Raw genomic sequence first — 27,933 nt, forward strand, 5'->3', positions numbered from 1 at the left:
AAACGTTTTGCGTAACACCAGAATGAACCTCATTGGTTCTCGAGAAGCTCAAACATGATGCGTAACACCAGAATGAACCTCATTGGTTCTCGAGAAGCTCAGTCGTGATGCGTAACACCAGAATGAACCTCATTGGTTCTCGATTGTTCAATCGTGCTCCGTAACACCAGAATGAACCTCATTGGTTCTTCAGAAGCTCAATCGTGATGCGTAACACCAGAATGGACCTCATTGGTTCTCGAGAGGCTCAAACGTGATGCGTAACACCAGAATGGACCTCATTGGTTCTCGATTGTTCAATCGTGCTCCGTAACACCTGAATGAACCTCATTGGTTCTTCAGAAGCTCAATCGTGATGCGTAACACCAGAATGGACCTCATTGGTTCTCGAGAAGCTCAAACGTGATGCGTAACACCAGAATGAACCTCATTGGTTCTCGAGAAGCTCAATCGTGATGCGTAACACCAGAATGAACCTCATTGGTTCTCGAGAAGCTCAAACGTGATGCGTAACACCAGAATGAACCTCATTGGTTCTCGAGAAGCTCAAACGTGATGCGTAACACCAGAATGAACCTCATTGGTTCTCGAGAAGCTCAAACGTTTTGCGTAACACCAGAATGAACCTCATTGGTTCTCGAGAAGCTCAAACATGATGCGTAACACCAGAATGAACCTCATTGGTTCTCGAGAAGCTCAAACGTGATGCGTAATTTTCTGTACAGCATCATGGGCAATGTAGTTTTCTGCTGTTAAACACAATTATTTAAAAAAAACAAATAAGATGAAATAATGCAGGCTGACGTCTCCAGCAGAAAAATATATAATGGATTAATAATCTCATCTCTCACAGTGTTTCTGAGGTTTCTAAGTTACCATTCAAAATCAATTTCCCTGTGGAGAAAATGAATGCAATTTTTATTCCAGAACCGATCGTTGTGCTCTATTGTGCAGTTAACTGGAGCCATTGACTTCCGTAGTATTTTTTTTTTCCTACTACGGAAGTCAATGGCTCCAGTTAACTGTTTGGTTACTGACATTCTTCAAAATATCTTCTCTTGTGTTCAGCTGAAGAAAGAAATTCATACAGGTTTGAAACAACTTGAGGGAGAGTAAAGGATGACAGAAGTTTCATTTTAAAGTGAACTATCGCTTTAATAAGGTCGTCAATCTAATGTGGATGATCAGGCACCATATGGCCTCTCTAATATTGAGTGCATAATGATAGAAGTCTCATTTTAGGATGAACTGTTCCTTTAAGTCAAGCTCAAATCCACTTATTAAAATCATACACATTTTTGTTGAACTATATTTGATGTTTGCACCCTACATTGTCGTGTTAGATAACCAGCATCTTTAATCACACCCCTAAAATCAGACGTCTACCTGTTCGATTTAATTGATCAGTGACTCAAATAAAGACCAAACTATCTGAGTTTCAAATAAAACAGTAATATTTTTCATGAGATTTTCCTGTTGCACAACATCCTTCATCTGGCGTGCGAGTAACATGTGACAACAAACAAAAGTGCTTACTTAAACTCCAAGGAACTTTGAGTTTCCTGTGTTTGCACTTATACATTTTCATTTCAAGCTCACCCACATGAAAACGAGGGATCTTTTCAGAACAGCATTTGGAGCGACAGAGCAGCAAAAAACATTTCATAAGCAAGAAAACAAGTGCCAGTTGAGGTGTGCTCAGGTCAGTCTATGAAGCAGCAATGGAGTTAGAAGATAAATCCATAATGCTTTTAGTGCATGTCCGTCTCCCCGCTGCTGAAGAGGGTCCTCAAGGTCACATTTCTCGCCCTGAAACCCGCTATAACACTGGCACTGAAAGTCTTCACTCATCCGCCGCTGCTCTTCCACACTCAGTTGTTTTCCCTTCACCTGCAGTTCACTCCCCTGGCCAACTATTGTATGCGTCTGTGGGTCAAGATGGAGGTACGTGTTTGTGTCAGGATTTCTGCGCTGACACCGGCCGTGAAAATTGCACAGAAAGCGACTGCAATGCTCGGCTGCTGTGGAGACGTTGAGGAGATATCGTCCCAGTGGACCCTGCAAGAACTGGTTTATACTGGAACAACTGGCCTGAATGAGGAAAATAATAAAGAAATGACAAACAGAATATATGCAGGGCTCCACATTAAAGGGTTAGTTCACCCAAAAATGAAATGTCTGTCATTAACTCCTCCCCCTAATGTCGTTCCACACCCGTAAGACCTCCGTTCATCTTCACACACAGTTTAAGATATTTTATATTTAGTCCGAGAGCGTATGCAAGTGTATGCACACTATACTGTCCATGTCCAGAAAGGGAATAAAAACATCATCACAGTAGTCCATATGAGACATCAGTGGGTTAATTAGAGTCTCTTGAAGCATCCAAAATACATTTGGGTCCAAAAATAACAAAAACTACGACTTTATTCAGCATTTGTATTCTGCATTCAGCAATAGTCACGAACGCGGATTGAAAACAAACCCGGAAGAGAAGATAATGCTGAATAAAGTTGTAGTTTTTGTTATTTTTGGACCAAATTGTATTTTGGATGCTTCAAGAGATTCTAATTAAAGATGCACTATGCAACTTTCCGTCCACTGGAGGGCGCCTATTCTAAACAAAGGCGTAGTTTGATGACGCAAAGTGTGAGCGCAGCATCTTGGGACATGTGGTCTTCACCTCACAGCCGGTGATAAACAGGACTCGGGCAGAAATCATGTTGATGGATTCGGTTATTAACGTTACTGTAGAGAAGCAGAGCAGGAGCGAGTGTTGTGGAGCTGAGCACGGCCGCTGGAGCGATTGTTAAACACACACATGGCTCGCGAGCACCGGGACTTTTATTATGACAGGACGGGACACAGTCGCCGGACGCCTGCACTGATCCGCTCTTCCGGTTATGATTATGAGGTAAAGCAGCTCTGTTTATCATATTAGATACATTTAAGTGTGTTTAAAACGATGTTATGACGTTACTCCGTGCCTTCACTTGTTCACACTGCTAAGAGTAAAGCGCTCCTGCCAAATAAAACCCGAAACCGAGGGTAGCGCAGATATGAGGGGATTGACAGGCGACTCTCTCAGACGCTATGCTGACACGTCCCGGTCATGAGTTGAAATAGCAATTTTCTCACAATTTACAAATAGTTACAGAACAAAATATATAACACTGGCCTAGTGGTTTTGGATATGGTTTTTGGAAAAAAAGTTAGATTTTTCTTTTTCTTTTTGTAAATATGATTTATTCTTAAGCAATATTCTCACCAGTGTTCAATCAGCTTTGACGTATTTAAATCAGCATATTTGTGATATATTTACCTTTTATAAAGGGCATTTCCCCCCTAATCTTATTAAATATAGGCTATGCTTCAGGTTTCATATTATATTCTTACATTTGATCTATACATTCAATTAAAATAAGACACTATAGGGCTGTTACCAATCAAATTAAATAATTTACTGTGAAAAATTACAACTGCATTAAATAATGTTATGAGATTTGCATTTTTGGATAAGACATTTTAGGAAGCATGTGCAAACATGAAACTAAACCATCAGTAGGTGGCAGCAGGTGAGTCTTGAGTCATTGAGTCATTAATTCAAATGATTCATTCAAACGGCTGATTCATTTAAGAAGAAGGTCGTTTACGAACGTTATTGAATCTTTGATTCAAACGATATAGTCCAAATCTGAATCATTCAGTAACACGTGAAGTGAGAGGCGTTATGGGTCTGCTGTTTGGAACTTTGTTGCTTACTTTGTTTGGAATGATTTTCGCTGCTGAAAGAGAACAAAAACAGTCAATATTGCATCTAAAATGCAAGTGACTAAATGTTCATTAATTGTTATATTGAACTGTCATACATTTCACATTTTGAATGTTTACCACAGTTTCTCAGTGTGAGCGGCGCTCATTAGTTTTTGATTTCTCGTCGAGAGGCTGCGCGGGCATCAACAGTGCGACCTGTTACCGTCAGTTCATTATATATTATATTATTATCCACTATCGATCGCCACTTACACTAAATTAAATTCTTGCATTTTGGATATTGCCGTTTTAATCCGCTTGTCCATCGGGCAAGTAAAATTCTCTTTCACTTGCCCCTTCAAAAAATCCACTTGTAACTTGAGCCCTAATATGATATAAAACAATATAAGCGCCAATAGTAAAACAATTATAATTATTTTTATTGTGGCAAGCAGGGTGTGGCTGAGAGCCGTGGGAACGGAGCGAGGCCGGTGTGTGAGAGCTAATGAGCGTCTGAGACCTCAGCAGAAGAATGAAAGGAGGTGTGGTGACAGTGCAAGTCGTTCTCTGGGCTTGGTTACAATAAAAGCTGTTTTTGGACTAACAAGGAGGTGTTCCATTTTGAAACTTATAGGATTACTTCTAGTATGATGACCTCTAATGTGTGAAAAATCATGACCCCTTTAAAGCTGATGGTTCGCCAGATCCTGCCTCTTTCTTCCCTGAGCCTTTAACCCTTTAACTGTCACCCCCCTTTTTGAGAATAGTCATGAAAATGCACTATCCAAACGTAAAGGGCTGTAATCCATGTATGTTTTGGAATATAGACTTAAGTTTGGTCTTGATTTAAAGATGACAATCAGCAGATTATTGCTGAAGTGAAAGCATTTCAAAATATAAAATAATAGAAAAGTTATGGAAGTTTACATTTATTGAAAATAAAAAATACAGTACTGAATATTTTTATTTTATATAAAATATTTTACAATTTTTTTAACTCAAATTACTATGAAATCAAAGCCATATGTCTAACCAAATTGTGTTCCAAATTTGAAGTTGATATCACAAAAATTTAAGTCCCCATGAGATTTTGTTTAGGCGCTATACCAAAAATAGCCACCGGGTGTCATTCAATTTTTATTGATTGTTTATTTGATGTATTTTCCTGTAAATTTCTGTCCAAATATCACTTCCATCATAAAACAGTCACAATATAGATAAATATGGAACATTGAGACTCAGACCTTTCAAATGATATGCGTTTTGTCAAGATAAGAAAAGATTTTCATTATAAAGTAGTTAAAGGTTACAACTGCTGTTATGATGTAGATTTTTTTTGAGGGTCACTCTCGTCATAAATTACTATTTTACTGTCATCATGTAATTTTTATCATAAAACAATGGACACATATCTCTTCAGGAGTGTTAGACCTTTCCAACAATATATAGTTTGTCATGATTACATTAGGATTTAATAGTAATATAGTGAAGTAAATGTAGAATGCCCGTATACGGGCAGGTGACAGTTAAGGGGTTTTAACTTCATTACAGTTGTTATTATTATTAACAGAAACCATTTAACAAAGACTAATGCTTAAAATAATATATAATGTGATGTGTGATTGCTTACATTGCTGCTGGCATAATTGGCATCGCCCCAGAATACGATACCAGCTGCGCCCAGGGCCACACTTTCCCCAATGGTGGACACCAAATCCATCTGCACAAACACAAATAAGGCAATCAGGGATTGGATCTCAGACATTGCTGAGAGTACAGGCCACAAATAATGAATGGGTACAATTTTGAAACAGCATCTTGGAAACAATATGGAAGGAAATCAGCTGGAACGGTACGGTGGGTGGTGGCACTGAAAACATGACCAGCTCCCTTCCTGTTCCACTGCACACACACACACACACACACAATACAGAGATAAAGAGCAGAAACGATGAGTATGCACAATACACTCACTTTAATCTTTACTAAAACGGCTTAAATGCAGATATAAAAGCAGTCACATTTTTTGGATGAATCATTTATTTGTTCGTGCATTTTTAACTAACAAAAAAAAAAAAAAATCTTTATGAATAGATCTTGTTTCAAAGATATTTTTTGTGCATAAAATCTGAAGATCTTTAGGGGGTAGAAGCCAGCTGTGCATGTGAACTTTACCAAGGCACACACTAGAAGAAATAGTCGCAGACACTCTTGGCAACTGGACAAAGAGTATGGAGAGTCACTGGCAGCTGAATGGAATACTTTGTCCTTTCAGGTCAACCTTAATTTCTGCACATTCGGTCACATGTCAGAGGTCAGCTGTAGGCTGTATGGAGAGGTTTTGCATAACTTTTATTAGCTCTTTGCTAATGTTAGGAGCACTGCTACCTTAACAACTGTTGCTTTTGCTCTAAATGTGTCTTTGGATTGGTTTAAATGGACGTTCACAGGATTATCCCAATTTATTGTAAAAATGCTATTCCCAGGCACTTTTACAAATTTGGGATAAAACTGTCATCTCTCATTCCCAAATAAACTGGTAGAGCCTTCAAGCCCAATGTAAGAAAATATTGTAAACGTAAATGTAATGAATAGTGTATTTGTAAATTACAAATATATATATTTTGGATCAATGCATTTATAAAACGTAAAAATACTAATTTAATGTTAATTTGTGTGCATATTTATTTAGATTACTGAAGAATAGTAAAAAGTTTATAAAAAAAAATCATTCAGCCATTTATTTTTGAAAAAAATGCTAGTAAAAATGCTGAAAAATTCCAGCTAATGTAGAAACTTTTTTTAACCACTTTTGGTTGTCCTGCAATTTTGCATGAAATCACAGTTTCCAAAATCAGTTAAATTTAGTAACAGAATTAAATAAAGAGCAAATGGACAGTTTTTGCGTGGAAAGTCACTCCTCGTCACTCATGTCTCCATCACAGAAGTGTCTCAAACAATTCCATCAAGATTCAATCCTAACATTGAGACTTGATCACTTCATATGACGAACCGACTGAATTTAGGCTTTTATTCTCATATAAACATTGATCACTGCTTGACACACAAGAATGGACCTCATTGGTTCTCACAGAAGAAGTCTAAAATTCAGTTTGGTGCGCTGTTCATCACATAAAACGAGTCCTTCAGGAAATTTGGATTAAACCACTCAACTCATATGGATTAGTTTTATGATCTCTTTATGAACTTTTTGAAGCGCCAGTGGTAGTTGTGTAGCTGTCAATGGAGGGACAGAAATCTCTCAGATTTTATCCAAAAGATCTTCATTTGTGTTCCGAAGTTGAACGAAAGTCTCACGGGTTTGGAAAGACATGAGGTTGAATGAATGATAACAGAATTTTTATTTGTGTGTGAAATAAATCTTTAATTTCATCTTACATAAGAATAAAACCTAATACCACTTTTAAAGGTTCAGCAATTTTTTCCGAAAATCACACTGTTCAAATTGTATGCCTATAGAGACAGAGTGACAAGCGTCATAATCTGAAAGCCACGCCCACCGGGGGGGAAACAAACCAATCGTCTCCATTGACTTTCTATTGCGGGAAGCGGCCTCCTTATCATTTCTGACTTATTACAAAAAAACTAACAATGTCTAAAAGCTGATATGTGACAATACAAGGTGTACAGAAACAAGCTTAAAAAAACAGAAGTTTTTATAAGCTGTTGACACAAAAGTAGATACAGGCAATTGAGACAGAGCGCAACGTTATATTACGAAAAAAAAAAAAAAAAAACAATGTTGTGTACTGTGCTAATTAATTGAGATTTCTTACAGCTCTTACAGGTTGTTGGCCTTGTTTGTTTCGTTGCTTCTATTGCTCTCCCCTTTTTTGTAAGTCGCTTTGGATAAAAGCGTCTGCTAAATGATTAAATGTAAATGTAAATGTATTACACCGAGATCTTCGGCCACTGGAGGGGACAGTGATCAGCGACAGGAAATACAATATATAAAACTGACATTTGGATATTTGACAACATGTTTACAGCACATGTAGACATACTGAGACATATTGAGTTGTCAGGATCCCAAAATTGACCCATTCTTCCTGCTGAAGCTTCACCTCTTATTGCCTGTATCCATTTTGTCTCCTTAAACGCTCGTTTTTTGGGTCGACAGCTTATAAAAACATAGTTCTGTTTTTTTAGCTTGTTTGCTGCACACCTTGACACATATCAGCTTTTAGACATAGTTCTGTTTTTTGTTATTAGTAAGAAAAGACGAGGCAACCACTTCACGCAATACAAACTCAATGGAGAGCGTTGGATTGATGTGGGTGTGGCCTAAATGCGCTCTGTCTCTATGTACGCTTGTCTGAGTTAGCTAACTAAAGCTGTGCTTGATTTTGGCAACTGCAAATGTCTGTGCTTTCTGCAAACTCACCTCTGTCAGCAATTCCAGCTCATTGTTATATGTGGGGCGGCTGTAGACAAAAACAGGACGTGCCAGACCCTCTCCCACCGATGCCAATCTCATTCCCTCTTTCACCCGGTTTCGGACAAACTGGCGGCCGAAGGATGTCGAACGCAACACAGAGCCCATGTATACTGAAGGAAACAGGGCTGTGCTTTCATTCCACAGCCATTTAAGCTGGTCGTTTCGGGCCACCTCCACATCCGGGCATCGGCCTGTGTAGTTCTCCAGGCTGTTGCGATAATCGTGGTTGTAGCAGTCAGGAAAGAGGTAGAAGCCCCAAAGCTGGTTTGGACGCAAACTTTTGGCCAGCCGTAACGTCTCTAGCATGAATATGCGGCTGGACATCTCGAACTCCTGCAGGGCCACTTTTTTAATCTGGATCGGAGTCCAGTCTGGTTTTTTCTGGGCTACTAAGCGCTGTGACTGGCTCTTGTATACATCTTTGGCGTCCCAATTTCGCGTCCACAACGGACGCCATTCTTCCCAATCAATAACGGCCAGGCCTCGAGCGAACGGATCGCGAATGTACTTTTTGATTCCCTCTGGCATTTTCTCTCGATGGTGTGTGAGGCTGGCGAGCTGTGGAAGCCCGCCATTGACTGCAGTCCCGTGCTCATAGTATGGATACAAACCCAGCCGGTCTTTGTAAAACATGGTGAGATTCTGCTTGGTGAAGCCTTCATTAGGAGACGCCACGATCTGAAACTGATCAAGCTGGAAATGGACTTTGTGGCGAGGCCTGCAGTCTTCGGTTGGGGCGTTCCAGACGAGAACCAGCGGCTTCTGAGAGAAAAGAGGCCATATGGTGGGCTTCAGATCTTCAGCGAGAGCTAGATTACCCAGAGCCAGAGGGAACAACAACCAGATTCTCCAATTAGGCTGGATCCAGTGCGCCATGACTTCAGTCGTTCACAATAAGGGCCTGAAAAAAAACCAGTCACATTCCTCATTACAGTTCATTCTGACCAGAATCAATTCTGAGTCAATAAAAATCATCTGATATTGGTGTTCGTTCAAATGGGAAACAAGACCTTATGTAGCCCCGCGCCTCGTTGACTTTGAAAATTGACTTTCAAAAATGAAAATTAGATGTTTATCTGCTGACCCCCAGGGCAACCAACATGTATGTGTGTTTGTTTCTTCAGTCGAACACAAATGAAGATTTTTAACTCAACCGTTGCTGTGTGTCGGTCATATAATGGCGTGAACAAGTCTATGAGAGCAAAACATACAAACAAAAAAACATGCTTAGGCAACGAACACAAAAACCCTGCTGCTCCTGACGACACATTGATGTCTTAAGACACGAACCGATCGGTTTTTGTGAGAAACACAACAGTATTTAATGTTATTTTTTTACCTCATATCCCGACGAGTCTCATCTAGTGTTCCCATCTGCTGTGACTTCCGTCTAATGAGGTCAAGCTGGTGCGATCATAGATATATACCAAGTAGACCTCATTCGATCGATCTGCGCAGGCACACCTGAGTATTCTATATATATATATATATATGATCGCACCAGCTTGACCTCATTAGACGGAAAACTTGATGAGACTCGTCGGGATATGAGATTAAAAAAAAAAAAAAATACTGTTGTGTTTCTCACAAAAACCGATCGGTTCGTGTCTTAAGACATCAATGTGTCGTCAGGAGCAGCAGGGTTTTTGTGTTCGTTGCCTAACGGCCGTTTCACACCGCAAGCGTGAGCGGCGCGTATTTTTTTCGGCACCCATGTTAATCAATGAGTGCATTCACACCGGGAGCAGGAGCAGCACGTGAGCGTCAAGCAGGAGCGTCGCGTGAGCAGCAGTGAAGCGGGGGTTTCGGCGGCGAGCCTATTTTTGCTGCGCTGCTGACGCTCCTGACGCTCAATTAAAGTGAAAGCACACTTTTAAAGGACAAAATAAATGTGATTTCACACAAAAAGTGCCTAAAATGCACACAAGAAGCACGTGTAGTGTATTTGAGCAATAACTGGAGTATGTCAGAGAAGAAAACGAAGAATAAAAAATATCTGTGGAAGATTTTAGCAATTTAAACTTTTTTTGATTATTCAGTTAGGGTGAAAGTATGGTTATGATTATAACAGATAAAGTAAACTAGCCAGAAAATATAACAAACTTTCGTTTAGTTTAGTATATAATACTCAGACAGGTAAAGGCTCTCGGTCTGCAGCTGCAGTCACGGTGTAAAGCGAAAGCACACTTTTGATGGACAAAATAAATATAATATCACAAAAGTGCTTAAAATGCACACAAGAAGCACATGTGGTGTGTTTTAACAATAACTGGAGTATGTCATTAAAGAAAACGAAGAATAAAAATCATCTGTAGAAGATTTACCCATTTAAACTTGTTTTAATTATTCAATAATGTGAAAGTATTATAAAAAAAGTAAAGTAAACTAGCCAGAAAATATAATAATTTATTTTAGTTTAGTATTTAATACTCAGACAGGAATAGGCTCTATCATTGTGGGAGCCGCTGCTGTGACGCTGCACCAACGCTTCCAGTGTGAATACACTCACGCTTCTGCAGCTGCAGTCACGGTGTAGTTACGCTGAAGTGCTGCTCACGCGCTGCTCACGCTTGCGGTGTGAAACAGGCGTAAGCATGTTTTTTTGTTTGTATGTTTTGCTCTCATAGACTTGTTACCCATTCACCCCATTATATGACTGGCTCACAGCAACGGTTGAGTTAAAAATCTTCATTTGTGTTCGACTGAAGAAACAAACACACCTACATGTTGGATGCCCTGGGGATCAGCAGATAAAAATCTAATTAAAATTTTTGGGTGAACTAACCCTTTAAAAAGGACAACTCCGGTGAAAAATGACCCTAGGGGTAATTAACAGATGGTTACCGAGTAGATCGTTTTCTGTGATGCAAGTTTTATCCCTAAAAACAGATTAGCTTATAACGCTAGTATATGGGGCACAGGGTAAGTGAAATTAAATCGCTAGTTAATATCACTAACAAGGCTCAAAATAGCCTCACACTAACACGGCAGCATAATGAGGGTCCCTACAGGCAAACCGAAGCATTGAGAACTTTACTGGTATTAACTAGCGATTTAATTTCACTTATTCTATGCCCCATAGACTAGCGTTATAAGCTAATCTGTTTTTAGAGATAAAACTCTTTACATTCGATTTTCATGAAAACGCATCCCAGAGAACGGTCTACTCACTAACCATCTGTTAATCACCCCGAGGGTCATTTTCCACCGGAGTTGTGCTTTAAGACATCCGTTTCAAACATTAAAATGCTCGTGATAACTTTCGTTAACTCTACAATACGTAAATCCATGTCACCAGCTAATTATTCTTCAACAGAAATGCCATAGAAATATGACTGAACAAAAATAGTGATATATTATATTTACATATATATTACGATATTTACTTGTAAAAGTAGCAGTTCTTTGCAATAGGGCTGTCAAATAAAAATTTGAATTTCAAATATTCGTCAAATTTGGAAGAAAAAAAAACACATTCGAATGAAAAAAACATGCCCTACTTTGTTGTGTGTAAATAGTAACTAGATGCTATTTATACTTTATTTTGGCAGATACATACTATTTGCACCTCAGTATTGTTGTACATTAACAGGGAAAACTTTACTTAAATTTACTGTAAATAAAAAATACTGTACAAAATATTTTTTGAAGTTGACATGAGATTTTGTTCAGGCACCAGGTGTCATTCACATTACATTGATTTTTAGTTTTGTTTTTTAATTATGCATTTTCCTGTAACAAATGACTAAATTTCAGTCCAAATATCACTTCCATAATAAAACAGTCACCAAAAATGGAACCTTTCCGACCATATGAGAATTTCTTTTGATTATAAAGTAGTTCAAATAAAATTTGCAATATGAAACATGACACCGCCCCCTAGGGGGAGGAGCTGCGATTAGAGTACCGTTTCCATGGTAACGCAATGTCCGATTTCAAAGCGGCTTTCACAGGATGAATTTTGAGTTCGTACTCTTTCAGTCTTTCATTAAATGATACCCAATTTGTGCAAATTCCTCAAATATTTGATACGAAAAAAATATAAAAATTCAATATTACATATCTAATATATAGTTGTAATCAGTGTTGGGTAAGTCAAACCCTAAAAAAGGTATTAATTCCATCTTCAATCGTGTAATTAGATTACTGTACAAATTACTCTCTCCAAAAAGTATTTAATTACTTTCTAAATCCTATATCAACCTCGACTAGTTCAGTGATTCAAAGCTAGACATGAAACATTTAAAAAGATATAAAACTACATAAAATATTCTCACTGACCAAAGTATTACAAATGAGATTTTAAAGTTAGCCTTTAAATTTTGTTAAATGTTAATTCCACTGGTGTATTATATATATGTATAATTTCACAGTCTATACTTTAGTTCAATTACATGAAGTAACTGTAATTAAATTACAGAAAAAATAAAAGTAATCCTATACTATTTAAATAAAAGTAATAATTACTTTTTAGCAAGTTACACCCAACACAGGCTGTAATCATTTAGCAAATACATAATGTTAAATGCTCCTTTTATGTAGGCCCAACACTGTTTTAAGCAACACTTAAAATGAATAATATCTCATCTCTCATATGTTTCTCCTACAATAGTGGGATTAAATGAAGGGCAAGCAGGCAGTTTTGCTTATAATCAGATGTTTCTCATGCAATGTTTAGCGTTGCCCAGATACAATCTTGACAGTCAGAGAGCTCAATAACTATAACTAAATATTTCCAAAGCCAAATTCTCTTGTATGCTGTCCACATTAATCTTGAAAATTAACTAATTCATGTCTATTTTGTCTTCTAGGGGACTGTATTTGTTGATGATTAAATAAACATAACTAACTGAGAACTCAATTAAACCCCTTGCGTTATAAAAGAGCGACATATGGGCAATAAAATGGTACTTTAAAACATCACATGGTACTATTTTCCGAGGAATAATACGGTTGACTGTATATCAATGTAGTAATGCCATGGACTGTGTAAAACGATCAAAAAGCAACCACAGCCCATTCGCGTCATCCATAGAGCAACAATCTTGAAACCAAAACAAGTTTTTCATGGAAATTACTCACCTTTGATATTAAAAACAGCAGATAAGTAACTCCATCATTGCTGTCTCCACGTCGCCTGTTGCCACAGAAGGACTTTCGCACGCGTTCCGCTGTTTATAACGCGTTCAGGTCAGGATTAATGATGATTATTATGTCGCGATGGCCTGAGGAAAATCACATTCTTCATCTGAGACGCTTTTATCTTCACAGCAACTTCAAAGCTTCCATGAGTTTGTTTCATTGATTCGCTGGATGGGCGTGGCTTATTGCCAGCTCGCTGGGGGCGTGTTTCCTTTATGCAAATGAGTATCGCGTCCACAATGCAGGTCCAAAAGAACGTTTTTTATTGAATAAACATGCACTTTAGTTCAAATGCATCATTTAATTAACATACAGTAATAAATCAGTAAAAAGAAAGCAAATAGAAAAATAATTATCTTGTTAGTAGTGGTTTAAAATTATACATTTTCTAAAATAAATAATTTAAATTTCTCATCCATCACACAGGTGTTAGGTTATATAACTTTTAATATTATCCATATTAATAAATTATGACCTACACTGCTGTTCAAAAGTTTTTATGTTTTTAAAATTAGATTTTTAGGCTAACCAAGGCTGCATTTATTAGATATATATAAATATACACAAAAAAAAGCTGTTTTCTATTTGAATATATTTTAAAATATTATTTATTCCTGTGATCAAATCATCATAACTCCAGTCTTTAGTGTCACATGATCCTTCAGAAATCTTTCTCATGTGAGGATTTGATGCTCAAGAAACATTAATGATTGTTATCAGTGTTGAAAAGAGTTGTGCGCATTGTTTTTCAGGATTCTTTGATGAACAGGACATCATTTATTTGAAATAAATCATTTTGAACATTATAAATGTCTTTACTGGACCTTTTGATCAATTTAATGCATCCTTGCTGAATAAAATTATTAATTTCTTTCCGAAAAAAAAAAGTGTTACAAAAACTTTCAATTTCAGATCATTGTAAATACAGGAGTTCCACAAAGTATAACTATTTTATCAACCTTTCTTTTTTTGTTGTATACAAATGTATTTTAATAAAGCTGGAACAGGAGGAGGTACGCTGTATTAGTTACATAAATTTGGTGTAGATGGATTGCACTGGAGAAAAATATGAATAAAACCAAGGAATTGATCATTAATAGGAATGTTATTGAAGGGTTAGAACCTGTGAGACTTGATGGATGAAGATGGTTGGAAGTTTTAAATATTTAGAAACATTTATTGATATTAAATTGACATTTGCTGGAAATGTTTAGTATGTTTTTTTTTTTAAATCAATGCAGAGATTATATCTCCTTAGAAGGTTACAACATTTTGGCGTGAGTCAATAAATTTGGTTTATAAGAATCTTGTCGAGAGTGTTATATGTTTTAATATGATTATGTTGTGTGGACTGAAGAAAAGCAAAAACTCTGCCGAGTAGTTAAAATTTCTAGTGCAATTGTATGACAACCACAATGAACTGAATTAAATTTATCAAACAGTCAAACAGGTTATTATTGAAGATTGCTCCCATCCCTTGAATATTAAAGTTTGGTGGAGGGGGGATTATGGGGTGGGGTGTTTTTCAGGGGTTGGCCCCTTAGTTCCAGTGAAAGGAGCTCTTAATGCTTCACCAAGACATTTTGGACAATTTCATGCTCCCAGCTTTGTGGGAACAGTTTGGGGACGGGCTCTTCCTATCCCAGCATGACTGCGCTCCAGTGCACAAAGCGTCGGTCCATAAAGACATGGATGAGGAGTTTGGTGTGGAGGAACTTGACTGGCCTGCACAGAGTCCTGAGCTCAACCCGATAGAACAGCTTTGGGATGAATTAGAGCGGAGACTGAGAGCCAGGCCTTCTCGTCCAACATCAGTGCCTGACCTCACAAATGAGCTTCTAGAAGAATGGGCAAAAATCCCCATAAACACACTCCTAAACCTTGAGGAAAGCCTTCCCAGAAGAGCTGGAGCTGTTAGAGAGGGTGGGCCGACTCCATATTAAACCCTACGGATTAACAATGGGATGGCATTAAAGTAACTAAGTTCATGTGCATGTAAAGGCTTTTTGCTATATTAATATTAGATTTCAGCTTTTACCATTAAAAAGACATTTTAGGCAACCTCAAGCTAAGAAAAAGTATAAAAATAATTGCGTGCCAGCAATGGGATGTGAGTGTGAGGGATCATTGTGTTACTTGTCTTTTTATGTGATTTGTGTGATGATACTTAAAGGTGCACTATGCAACTTTCCGTCCACTGGAGGTCGCCTATTCTAAACAGAGGTGTAGTTTGATGACGCCAAGTGTGAGCGCAGCATCTTGGGACATGTGGTCTTCACCTCACAGCCGGTGGAAAATAGGACTCGGGCAGAAATCATGTTGATGGATGCGGTTATTAACGTTACTGTAGTGAAGCAGAGCAGGAGCGAGTGTTGTGGAGCTGAGCACGGCCGCTGGAGCGATTGTTAAACACACACACGGCTCGCGAGCAACGGGACTTTTATTATGACGGGACGGGACACAGTCGCCAGGACCTGCACTGATCCGCTCTTCCGGTTATGATTATGAGGTAAAGCAGCTCTGTTTATCATATTAGATACATTTAAGTGTGTTTAAAACGATGTTATGACGTTATTCCGTGCGTTCAGTTGTTCACACTGCTAAGAGTAAAGCGCTCCTGCCAAATAAAAGCCGAAACCGAGGGTAGCGCAGATATGAGGTGATTGACAGGCGACTCCCTCAGACGCTATGCTGACACGTCCCGGTCCTCAGTTAAAATAGCAATTTTCTCACAATTTACAAATAGTTGGAAACATTTGGGATATTGTAGGTACTCAACTAAACAAAATAAATAACACTGGCCTAGAGGTTTTGGGATATTTTACTGCAAAAATACTACATAGTGCAGCTTTAATGTGTTTTTTTTGTTGTTGTTGTTGTGAAGGCAAAGATAAATTTCCACTTGTGGACAATAAAGTGACTAACAAGAGGCTTCTTCTAAAAACATTAAAAATCTTACCGATCCCAATCTTCTGAAACGACAGCGCATATTTAGCCATGGTTTGGTCTTTAAAAATGTGATGTTTGAGGATTCACGTGCACTGCAAAAAATGCTTTTCTTGCTTAGTATTTTTGTCTTGTTTCTAGTCCAAACATCTACAAATTCTTAAAACAAGAAGTATTTTCTAGACAAGCAGAAGAAATTGTCTTGTTTCTTGTTTTTGGAAAAAAATAACAAGAGATTTTTTGCTTAAAATAAGCAAAATAATCTGCCAATGGGGTAAGAAAAATAATCTTAATTCAAACAGAAAACCAGATTATTTTGCTTATTTTAAGCAAAAACGGTCTTTATTTTGAGTATTTTTTTCCCCCAAAAATAGGACAATAATTATTACTTGTCTAGTTAATGTTTTTTTTTTTAAGAATGTAAGGTTGTAAATGTAAGGTTTTTTAGATATTTTAACTAAAACAAGACAAAAATACTAAGTAAGAAAATCATTTTTTGCCGTGTGATGGATATGACATCAGTGTCGTTGGGCTGCTTTCAAGTGCTTCCCTTCTGACAGTGAGCTCCTGAGATCCTGTTCCGCCGCCGATGTTCTGCTGACTCATATCAGGCCATTTGTGCTCATGAAAGAGAGAGGGACACTTCCTTCCTTTTCTCCCAGTTTTCGGGGTTTTACATCACCGTTTCTTCCAGCTAGGCAGTGGCAGGAAGCTTTAACAATATGAGAGGAACTGACTGCACACACGGCCATCACGCCCGTCTCCCAAAAATGGCAAACTCGCATCCTTAAGTATTAGGAGAGATCAGAGGCAGGAGTTCCCCCTGTTTTATCTCTCCATCTCCACTCCTTTAAGACACTCCCACGGAAACCTTAAGGTCAAAGGTCTACCAGCAGCTTTAGAGGGCAATTTATCTGAACTCTAAAAATGCTGGGTTAAAAACAACCCAAGTTGTGTTGAAGATGGAAAAACCCAGTGATTTGTTTTAACCCAGCGGTTGTTAAATGTTTGCCCAACGTGCTGGGCAGTTTAATTTAACTCAACTGTTGTTTCAAAATGACTGAATTGCTTGCTTAAAATGAACCCAAAATATGTTGGAAATTAACATTTATTAATATTTTTTATAAAATAACATTATTAATAAGTTTAATGAATAATAATTAAACAATCAATATTAAATTGCTTATAAATGTTCACCTTTTGATTATTATTGTTGCCTCTATAGTAATTGTATCTGATTTTTAATTTTTAATTTAGGCTTCATTTAAAGGCAGCCATACATTCATTTAGTTGAGTTAAATAAAACTACCCAGCACATTGGGCAAACATTTAACAACCTCTGGGATAAAACAACCCAACCACTGGGATAAAACGACCCAACCTCTGGGATAAAACAACCCAACCGCTGGGATAAAACGACCCAACCTCTGGGATAAAACAACCCAACCGCTGGGATAAAACGACCCAACCTCTGGGATAAAACAACCCAACCGCTGGGATAAAAAGACCCAACCTCTGGGATAAAACGACCCAACCTCTGGGATAAAACGACCCAACCTCTGGGATAAAACAACCCAACCGCTGGGATAAAACGACCCAACCTCTGGGATAAAACAACCCAACCGCTGGTATAAAACAACCCAACCGCTGGGATAAAACGACCCAACCTCTGGGATAAAACAACCCAACCGCTGGGATAAAAAGACCCAACCTCTGGGATAAAACGACCCAACCTCTGGGATAAAACGACCCGACCGCTGGGATAAAACGACCCAACCTCTGGGATAAAACAACCCAACCGCTGGTATAAAACAACCCAACTTCTGGGATAAAATGACCCAACCGCTGGGATAAAAGACCCAACATCTGGGATTAAACGACCCAACCGCTGGGATAAAACGACCCAACATCTGGGATAAAACGACCCAACCGCTGGGATAAAACAACCCAACCGCTGGGATAAAAAGACCCAACCTCTGGGATAAAACGACCCAACCTCTGGGATAAAACGACCCGACCGCTGGGATAAAACGACCCAACCTCTGGGATAAAACAACCCAACCGCTGGTATAAAACAACCCAACTTCTGGGATAAAATGACCCAACCGCTGGGATAAAAGACCCAACATCTGGGATTAAACGACCCAACCGCTGGGATAAAACGACCCAACATCTGGGATAAAACGACCCAACCGCTGGGATAAAACAACCCAACCGCTGGGATAAAACGACCCAACCTCTGGGATAAAACGACCCAACCACTGGGATAAAAAGACCGAACCACTGGGATGAAACGACCCAACCGCTGGGATAAAATGACCCAACCGCTGGGATAAAACAACCCAACCACTGGGATGAAACGACCCAACCTCTGGGATAAAACGACCCAACCGCTGGGATAAAAAGACCGAAACACTGGGATAAAACGACCCAACCGCTGGGATAAAACGACCGAACCACTGGGATAAAAAGACCGAACCACTGGGATGAAACGACCCAACCGCTGGTATAAAACAACCCAACCGCTGGGATAAAACGACCCAACCTCTGGGATAAAACAACCCAACCGCTGGGATAAAAAGACCCAACCTCTGGGATAAAACGACCCAACCTCTGGGATAAAACGACCCAACCTCTGGGATAAAACGACCCGACCGCTGGGATAAAACGACCCAACCTCTGGGATAAAACAACCCAACCGCTGGTATAAAACAACCCAACTTGTTTGCTGGTATAAAACAACCCAACATTTCTGGGATAAAATGACCCAACCGCTGGGATAAAACGACCCAACCTCTGGGATAAAACGACCCAACCACTGGGATAAAACGACCCAACCACCATTTTATTATTAGTGTATAATAAACAAAAGAGTCTTTCTGAAGAGAATGTTCCGGAGTATTTTAAGCATGCAACTGTCAAACCACAGACAACATCGGGAGGTGACGGGGCTTTCCAACTCTAGCCCTATTTCAAATGTACCTTTATCATCTCCTAAAGTTTTAGAGAAAGTGGTTTCTATTCAAATACTAAACTATTTAGGCTCCAGTGGTGTGTTTGAAACTTTTCAGTCAGGGTTAAGGAAACATCATAGTAAAGAGTCTGTTCTCTTAAGAGTGTTAAATTATATTTTACTATCTGTTGATTCTTGTAACTCTACTTCTGCTTAATAACCCAAAAAAATTACCCAACAGGCCAGGGTTGCCAGCACTGTTGCCAAGTCTGTGAAGTGGAAGCAATTGGGAACTTCTGTGGCCTTCAGATGAGCTCAAGAACAGCGTAGAGAGCTTCATGGAATGGGTTTCCATGGCCGAGCAGCTCATCCAAGCCTTACATCACCAAGAGCAATGCAAAGCGTTCATTTTCATAAAATCAGTTCAGTTAGAGAACAGATACTACAATTAAAAACTGAACGTGTGTGTTCAATAAGTGATTTAGCTGCTGAGGGAGTCTCACAGCCCAAAGCGCTGCATGAGTCAGATATATTAACAGTCATGGATGAGCTCGTGATGAGAGCTGAGGTAAACGCGTCCGCAGCATAGATTCACAGCGCATGTTCAGCCTGCCGCATTTTCAGTTCATGCCTTTGAAAGCTTAACTTTCATAGGAATTAGTTTGAGAAGTTGAAAGACTTACGTTGCTCTGCTGGCCGTACCGTTTAAACATGAATGCCTGAGGCTGCAGCAGCGAGCTGAGCTGTGAGTGTGATCTCCATCCTCATCTGCGGGTTGAAAACATGCGGAAATGGCTCCCTCTGCTGGCTGTAGTTTTTAGCCTCTGGCCAACAATTCCTCAGATGGCGCAAATTGACGATATTTGTGTCATGGGAGGAATTTTTCCAGAAATAAAATGCATAAATCTCTTGTCTCAGGGGGATATGAGGGGGGAAAGCACAATCATTTAAATATACTCCAGGGTTTCTACTGATACAAAGCCATATGCTAATCGCTGAAGTAACCCTTTAAACCCTACGGATTAACAATGGGATGGCATTAAAGGGATAGTTCACTTTGAAATTAAATGTTGATATGTTTTAGCTCACCTCATGGGCATCCGAGATGTAGGAGTATTTGTTTCCCCAGTAGTTTCAATTTTGATCATTTTAGGTCAAACCGTTCTTGTCTGTGCCTCACATAATGCAGGTCTATGGTCACCACCTCAAAGAGCATACACAGAGAAGTCCAAAGGAAACAATCCCCCATCGTAAGTACACACTGATGGCCTAAGACACAAAACGAGCGGTTTGTGTGAGAAAACCAACAGTATTTATATCGTTTTTACCTCTTGTACACCACAGGAAACACGCACTCGTGCCCTCGGATCAGTCGGACATAGTGGTGTACAAGAGGTAAAAACAATATAAATACTGTTGGTTTTCTCACACAAACCGCTCGTTTTGTGTCTTAGGCCGTCAGTGTGTACTTACGATGGGGGATTGTTTCATTTGGACTTCTCTGTGTTTGCTCTTTGAGGTGGTGACCATAGACCTGCATTATGTGAGGCACAGACAAGAACGGTTTGACCTAAAATGATCAAAATTGAAACTACTGGGGAAACAAATACTCCTACATCTCGGATGCCCATGAGGTGAGCTAAAACATATCAACATTTAATTTCAAAGTGAACTATCCCTTTAAAGTTCATGTAATGGCGTTAGTCGATATGGTGTATTTCCAGTATTATGAGGGCGGGTAGTCAGTGATAGAATGTTAATTTTTGGGTGATCTGACTCTTTAACAGTACCTCCACACATGCTGTAACCTTCACATGTCTCAACACGCATTCACTCTCACTCCCTCCAGCAGTTTATTCTCTCTTATCGGTGTCAGTGATTGTGCGCAGACATGGCATCCTGTCGCAGCTTCCTGCATTTCATTCAATGGGTGGGACAAACATTCCCAGTGAAGTACATCAGGACAGGCATCTGTTTGCAATGAGCGTGCCTGTGCGGCTCGGCTGGCTCTGATAATGCGTCATCGCATGTCGATTGAGCACAAGACACCGAGCGGGAGTGAAAGCTCTTCAAAGAAGACAGGAAACAGTACACACAGCTTAACCTCTGACCTTTCACCACTTACCACACCCACTTTACAGACAGCCAAAATAACCCAAATATGGGAGATGACCGCCGTTTACAACTCATAACCATCAGAAAAAGAGTCCAAAATAAATCAGAAAGGAAGATATTGATTATAATTTATTAGAAAAATATTTTTCTTATTCTATTGTGTTGCTCTGAATAAATTATTATTATTTACGCCTATAATTTATATAATAAATAATAATTGTGTATATATATATATATATATATATATATATATATATATATATATATATATATATATATATATATATATATATATATATATATATATATATATATTTAATTTTGGGGTCTCAACCTGGGTTATTATCATTATCTAAAACCATTAAAAAAACAAATAAAATAAAAAACTTTAAAATAAAAATGATCCAAAATAAAACAAAATATAAAAAGAAATTTGGGTAGTCTCATTTCATTTGGTTTAAGTTCTAATTAACGTACTAATTTAACTATAACTAAAAAATAATAATAAATTCACACAATAAAATCTATTCTAATTCAAAATATTAACAAAAATATAGCATTAATTATACTAACATAACATTGGTATAAACAATGTACAGTATGAAAAAAGCTCATTTATTTAGAGAAATAACATTATTAAATTAAAACAAATAATTAAAATAACAAAACACTAAATTATGATAGTAATTTTGTATGAACACAATTTATATAATAAATAATTATAATTATTAGTGAACTTAAAAAAAACATTATAAATTAATATTCAGGTTTATCATCATTAATTAAAACCATTTACATTTTACATTTAATCATTTAGCAGACGCTTTTATCCAAAGCAACTTACAAAAAAGGGGAGAGCAATAGAAGCAACGGAACAGACAAGGCCAACAACCTGTAAGAGCTGTAAGAAATCTCAATTAATTAGCACAGTACACAACAATTTTTTTTATTTTTTATTTTTTATTTTTTAAAGACAGACATCTACAACAAAAACTCACGTCCGCAAAGTGCCGAACACTGGATTTTGATAGCTATGATAACAACCCATTAGGACTAAGGCTGTTGCCCCAGCTGTAGTCGTTAATGCGGATTCAGTGGCCCAATGGGTTGGTTTTGTATTCTAGCTAAACGCGCAGCAATAGCCATCGACAGCAAAAACTCACGTACGCAAAATACAGAACACTGGATTCTGATAGTTATGATAACTATGTAACATACCCGCCTGAAGGCACAAATCCGGATGAGAGACGTAGATATGATCCCGGAGTGTGCGCTTTTGGTCGTTGCTGTGGTGATCAGATCGGAAAAGATGTGTCTTAAGATGTTTTTTAAGAATGGCTACAGACTCGGCAGCACGAATTGAGATCGGCAGGTCATTCCACCAGGTGGGAACGGTCCAGGAAAATGTCCGTGAGAGCGATTTCATGCCTCTTTGGGATGGAACCACGAGGTGCCGCTCGCTCGCAGAACGCAAGCTTCTGGAGGGTGTGTAAGTCTGAACAAGTGAATTTAGGTATATTGGTGCAGAGCCAGTGGTTGTTTTGTAGGCGATAACTAGTGCCTTGAATTTGATGCGAGCAGCCATTGGCAACCAGTGCAGTTTGATGAAGAGAGGCGTAACATGCGCTCTCTTCGGCTCATTAAAGACCACTCTCGCCGCTGCATTCTGGATCAGCTGCAAGGGTTTGATAGTGCATGCTGGAAGCCCAGCCAGAAGAGCATTACAATAATCCAGTCTGGAGAGAACAAGAGCTTGAACCAGGAGTTGTGCAGCCTGTTCTGATAGGAAGGGTCTAATCTTTCTAATGTTGTATAAAGCAAATCTGCAGGACCGGGCTGTTGCAGTAATGTGGTCAGTGAAGTTTAACTGTCATCAATCACAACTCCAAGGTTTCTTGCTGTCCTTGATGGAGATATGGTCGATGAACCAAGCTGAATGGAGAAATTTCGATGAAGTGCTGGGTTGGTTGAGAAAACAAGTAATTCTGTCTTTGCAAGATTGATTTTAAGATGATGCTCCTTCATCCAGTCAGAAATGTCTTTCAGACAGGCAGCGATACGAACACTGACTGTAGGATCATCTGGTTGAAATGAGAAGTAGAGTTGAGTGTCATCAGCATAGCAGTGATAGGAGAAGCCGTGTTTCTGAATGACAGAACCTAATGACGACATGTAGATGGAGAAGAGAAGTGGTCTAAGCACTGAGCCCTGGGGAACCCCAGTAGCTAGATGATGTGACTTAGACACTTCACCTCTCCATGACACCCTGTAGGACCTACCAGAGAGGTAAGACCTGAACCACTGGAGGGCAGTTCCTGAGATACCCATCGTCTTAAGTGTTGACAGGAGGATCTGGTGGTTAACTGTGTCAAAAGCAGCAGACAGATCCAGCAGAATGAGCACTGAGGATTTGGAAGCTGCTTTTGCCAGTCTCAGTGCCTCAGTTACCGAGAGCAAGGCAGTCTCGGTCGAATGGCCGCTTTTGAAGCCGGATTGGTTGTTGTCTAGGAGGTTGTTTTTAAAAAAAAACTTTTTCAGTACTTTAAAAAAAATAAAAATTACCCCCCCCCCCCCCAAGAAATGTTTATATATATATATATATATATATTTATTTTTTCTTCATTTAGTTTAAATTTAACTAAACCTAAACAATTAGAACTAAACATACATGTTTATTAAAAAAAATAAGAAAAATTACTACAAACATTTTATTAAATATATTTTAATTCAAAATTTTTATAAAAATCATAGTATATACTAAAAAAGTACTTTTATTTGGATAATTAATTTAATTAACAAATCACAAAATTATTATTATTTATGCCCATAATTTATATAATAAATAATTATTTATAATTATAATAATAATTATTAGTGAATAATATTTTAAAAAGTATTTATATATAAATAAATAAATAAAAATTTACATAAACATAAAAAATATATATTTTTGAGGTCTCAACAGTTTATCATCATTAACTAAAAAATTCTGTACTTAATAATAAAATAAAAATTACCCAAAATTAAAAATAAATCTATTTTTCCATTTAGTTTTAACTAAACTACAACAAAAAATAAAACTAAATATACATATTTATAATAAAAAAATTAAGAAAAATGACAAACTAATTTTAAAAAATTATAAAATCTATTCTAATTCATAATGTTAACAAACATCATAGTATATACTAAAAAACTTTATTATTAAATTAAAAACAAATAATTATTGAATTAACAAATTAACTAAATGACTGTTAGAATAATGGCAAATGAAAAATGCAGAAATTAGCTAAATTAAATATAAAATATCAGAAACATTTAAAAACTAGTATGGATTAATAAAATTGTAAATGTTAGTGTTCATGTCAACATTTAATATGAATTCTCAGCCTCCAATTTAGGGATTTAGGGACTTAGAGATTGCGTAACATTATGGATTCATGTTTTTATAAACATTTACATTGAAATACATGAATAATTACTGGTGTGTAATCTGCTAAACCATTTTATTCAAGTATATTACCTCATAATTTACTGTACAATAAACGATTACAGTTGCAGATGCGGGTCGCAGCCCAACAAACAGAGACAGACTTTGATACAACAGAATATAATAACACACTCTAAAACGATAAACACACACTGCAACTGGTGCACATGAACAAACACATGATTTATGTACAATCCCTGCATTGCTTTAGGCTCCTTACTTACACACTCTCATCGCTCATGCATTCCTTACTGTACATCACAGGAGACAGGACGTCTGTACACCAGAATCACATCTGAAAACATGATTCGGCTTTTTGGTCAAAGCCAGATGAAGGGCCAATGTAACAGAGAGGGTGATTGTGGCGCTTCCTAAAGAGTCTGTTTGCTTATATTTCACACAGGATGACAGGGAAGTCGAAGTGGATTCGAGGGTGATCCAGGTTAACGATTCCCTGCAAGCATGAGATATAAAAACAAATGCTTTTAATACAAAAGACAGAGTTATACAATATGTGACATACTGTGCATTAAAGGGTTAGTTCACCCAAAAATGAAATGTCTGTCATTAACTCCTCTCCCCTAATGTCGCTCCACACCCGTAAGACCTCCGTTCATCTTCACACACAGTTTAAGATATTTTATATTTAGTCCGAGAGCGTATGCAAGTGTATGCACACTATACTGTCCATGTCCAGAAAGGGAATAAAAACATCATCACAGTAGTCCATATGAGACATCAGTGGGTTAATTAGAGTCTCTTGAAGCATCCAAAATACATTTGGGTCCAAAAATAACAAAAACTACGACTTTATTCAGCATTGTCTTCTCTTCTGGGTTTGTTTTCAATCCTAAAATAAAGATTCAAACGGTTATGAATCAGCGAATTGATCAATGATTCGGATCGCCAATGTCACGTGATTTCAGCAGTTTGACACGCGATCCGAATCATTGAATCGATTCACTGATTCATGACGGGTGTGGAGCGACATTAGGGGGAGGAGTTAATGACATACATCTCACTTTTGGGTGAACTAACCCTTTAAACGCTTTAATTGCATACCTTACAGCCAATCAGAATCAAGCATTCAGACAGACCAAGTTATACAAATAAGTTGCTTCTTCCATAGGATCTTTAATATTAATGTTACACTTTAATCACCATCATTTATAATTATTTTGCACACATTTGACTGGATTTCTTGAGTTGTTCCTGTTTGTTTGCTCTGAGTGTGTGTGTGTGTGTGTGTGTGTGTGTGTGTGTGTGTGTGTGTGTGTGTGTGTGTGTGTGTGTGTGTGTGTGTGTGTGTGAGCTTGTCTCACCTGAGGTATGAGGTTTTTCTGAATTCTTTTCAGCTTGGCTTTCTTTCTGCCGTTCTTGGTCACCACAGTCTCCTCATAAAACTCATGAGCCAGATCTCCATCCTCATCAAAATACAGAGAGCTGACACACACAGAGCAGCGGAGTGAGAATCACAACAACACATCTAATCACATCTCACACACGGGTGAACGCGCTCTCTCTCTCACGCACGCACGCACGCACGCACGCACGCACGCACGCACGCACGCACACACACACACACACACTCCCTAAACCTACCCATCACAGGAAACATTCTGCATTTTTACTTTCTCATAAAAACTCCTCCTGTGTGATTTATAAGCCTTTTGAAAAGTGGGGCCATGGGTAATGTCCTCATATTTCACCCTCTCCTGTAATACCTGTGTCATACCCATGGCATTATACACATTTGTGTCCTCATATGTCACAAAAACCTGCCCACATACACACACACACACACACACACACACTCACTCACTCACTCACTCACTCACTCACTCACTCACTCACTCACTCACTCACTCACTCACTCACTCACTCACTCACTCACTCACACACTCACACACTCACTCACACACTCACACACTCACACACTCACACACTCACTCACTCACTCACTCACTCACTCACACACTCACACACTCACACACTCACACACACACTCACACACACACTCACACACACACTCACACACACCCTTAATTATGCAGAACTTTAAGGCTTTATATAATGTAATCGAATCAGTTATAAAAAATTCACCCCCTCACAGTCGTCATGAAGGTCAAAATTAGCCGTATAGACCAAAACCACAATTTGTCCCAGACTGTAAACAGTTACAGTTTTTCTGCTGTAAAGTTGGGAAGTTTAACATGAGGCTCAGAGAGGTTCTGCTCCTTCTGGAGCCGCTCTAGTGGCCAGACGAGGACCAGCAGTTTACATTACTTCCGTATTGACTTCAAGAGAGATCGCGGGAGGTTTCCGCTTGGTTTAAAGACATAAAAGTGAATGAGACTGTACACTGAGAACTACGCCCACTGGAGGGGAAAGTAATCAGTGACAGGAAATATAATATATAAAACTGACATTGGATATTTGACAAAATGTTTACAGCACACGTAGACATACTGAGACACACTGAGTGCCAGAATCCCAAAATTGACCCATTCTTCCTGCTGAAGCTTCACCTCTTATTGCCTGTGTCCACTTTTGTCTCCTTAAACGCTCGTTTTTTTGGGTCAACAGCTTATAAAAACGTAGTTCCGTGTTTTTGAGCTTGTTTTCTGTACTCCTCAACACATACCAGCGTTTAGACATAGTTCTGTTTTTCGTAAAAAAAAATCCAAAATGAAGGAGGATGATAAAAGGAGGCGGGCGGCCTCACGCAATACAAAGTCAATGGAGAGCGTTGGATTGTTTTCCCCCCCGGTGTGGGCGTGGCCTAAATACACTCTGTCTCTATAATCTCTATTTATTATAAATAATAAAATAATGATAGAATATAAAATAGATTAATAAAATAAAATAAAAATGGAATGGAATATGATAAATAATAAAATAATGAAATAGAATAAATACTAAATTAAATAAAAATACAAATTATAAATTATAAAATAGATTAATAAAATAGAATATAAATAGAATAGAATAAAATTTATAGAATAGAATAAATATAAAAAGAAAATAAAAATAGAATAGAATATGATGAATAAATAAATAAATAAAAATTAAATA

General features: G+C 38.1%; 2 protein-coding genes across 3 annotated transcripts in view; both read right to left on the reverse strand.

Annotated features, from left to right (window-relative positions):
- Positions 1-1,018: 1,018 nt before the first annotated feature.
- Positions 1,019-13,552, reverse strand: hyal2a (hyaluronidase 2a). Its single transcript, XM_067458564.1, has 4 exons — positions 13,295-13,552; positions 8,159-9,113; positions 5,384-5,473; positions 1,019-2,091 (listed from the first exon to the last, which is right to left on the reverse strand). Exons 2-4 carry the CDS (start codon positions 9,086-9,088, stop codon positions 1,699-1,701), a joined length of 1,413 nt encoding a protein of 470 aa, XP_067314665.1. The 5' UTR covers positions 9,089-9,113; positions 13,295-13,552; the 3' UTR covers positions 1,019-1,698.
- An 11,303-nt stretch (positions 13,553-24,855) lies between these two features.
- Positions 24,856-27,933, reverse strand: part of tusc2a (tumor suppressor 2, mitochondrial calcium regulator a) — an 8,712-nt gene continuing 5,634 nt past the window's right edge. For both annotated transcript variants that reach the window (XM_067460464.1, XM_067460463.1), the window contains exons 3-4: positions 26,181-26,301; positions 24,856-25,312 (exon numbers count right to left, since the gene is read on the reverse strand). In XM_067460464.1, the coding sequence (XP_067316565.1) occupies positions 25,247-25,312; positions 26,181-26,301 (187 nt within the window). In that variant the 3' untranslated portion in view covers positions 24,856-25,246. The remainder of the gene's footprint in view (positions 25,313-26,180; positions 26,302-27,933) is intronic.

This window comes from Pseudorasbora parva, chromosome 12, assembly GCF_024679245.1.
Source record: "Pseudorasbora parva isolate DD20220531a chromosome 12, ASM2467924v1, whole genome shotgun sequence".
Classification (NCBI taxonomy): Eukaryota; Metazoa; Chordata; class Actinopteri; order Cypriniformes; family Gobionidae; genus Pseudorasbora; species Pseudorasbora parva.

Bases quoted from the DNA above. Each gene is read 5' to 3' on its own strand.
- hyal2a (XM_067458564.1), bottom strand. From the start codon at position 9,088: ATGGCGCACTGGATCCAGCCTAATTGGAGAATCTGGTTGTTGTTCCCT. The intron at 5,474-8,158 runs GTGAGTTTGCAG...GTGTTTGTGCAG, and splicing joins AGCTGGAATTGCTGACAGAG to ATGGATTTGGTGTCCACCAT. The intron at 2,092-5,383 runs GTAAGCAATCAC...TTCCTCATTCAG, and splicing joins CCAATTATGCCAGCAGCAAT to GCCAGTTGTTCCAGTATAAA.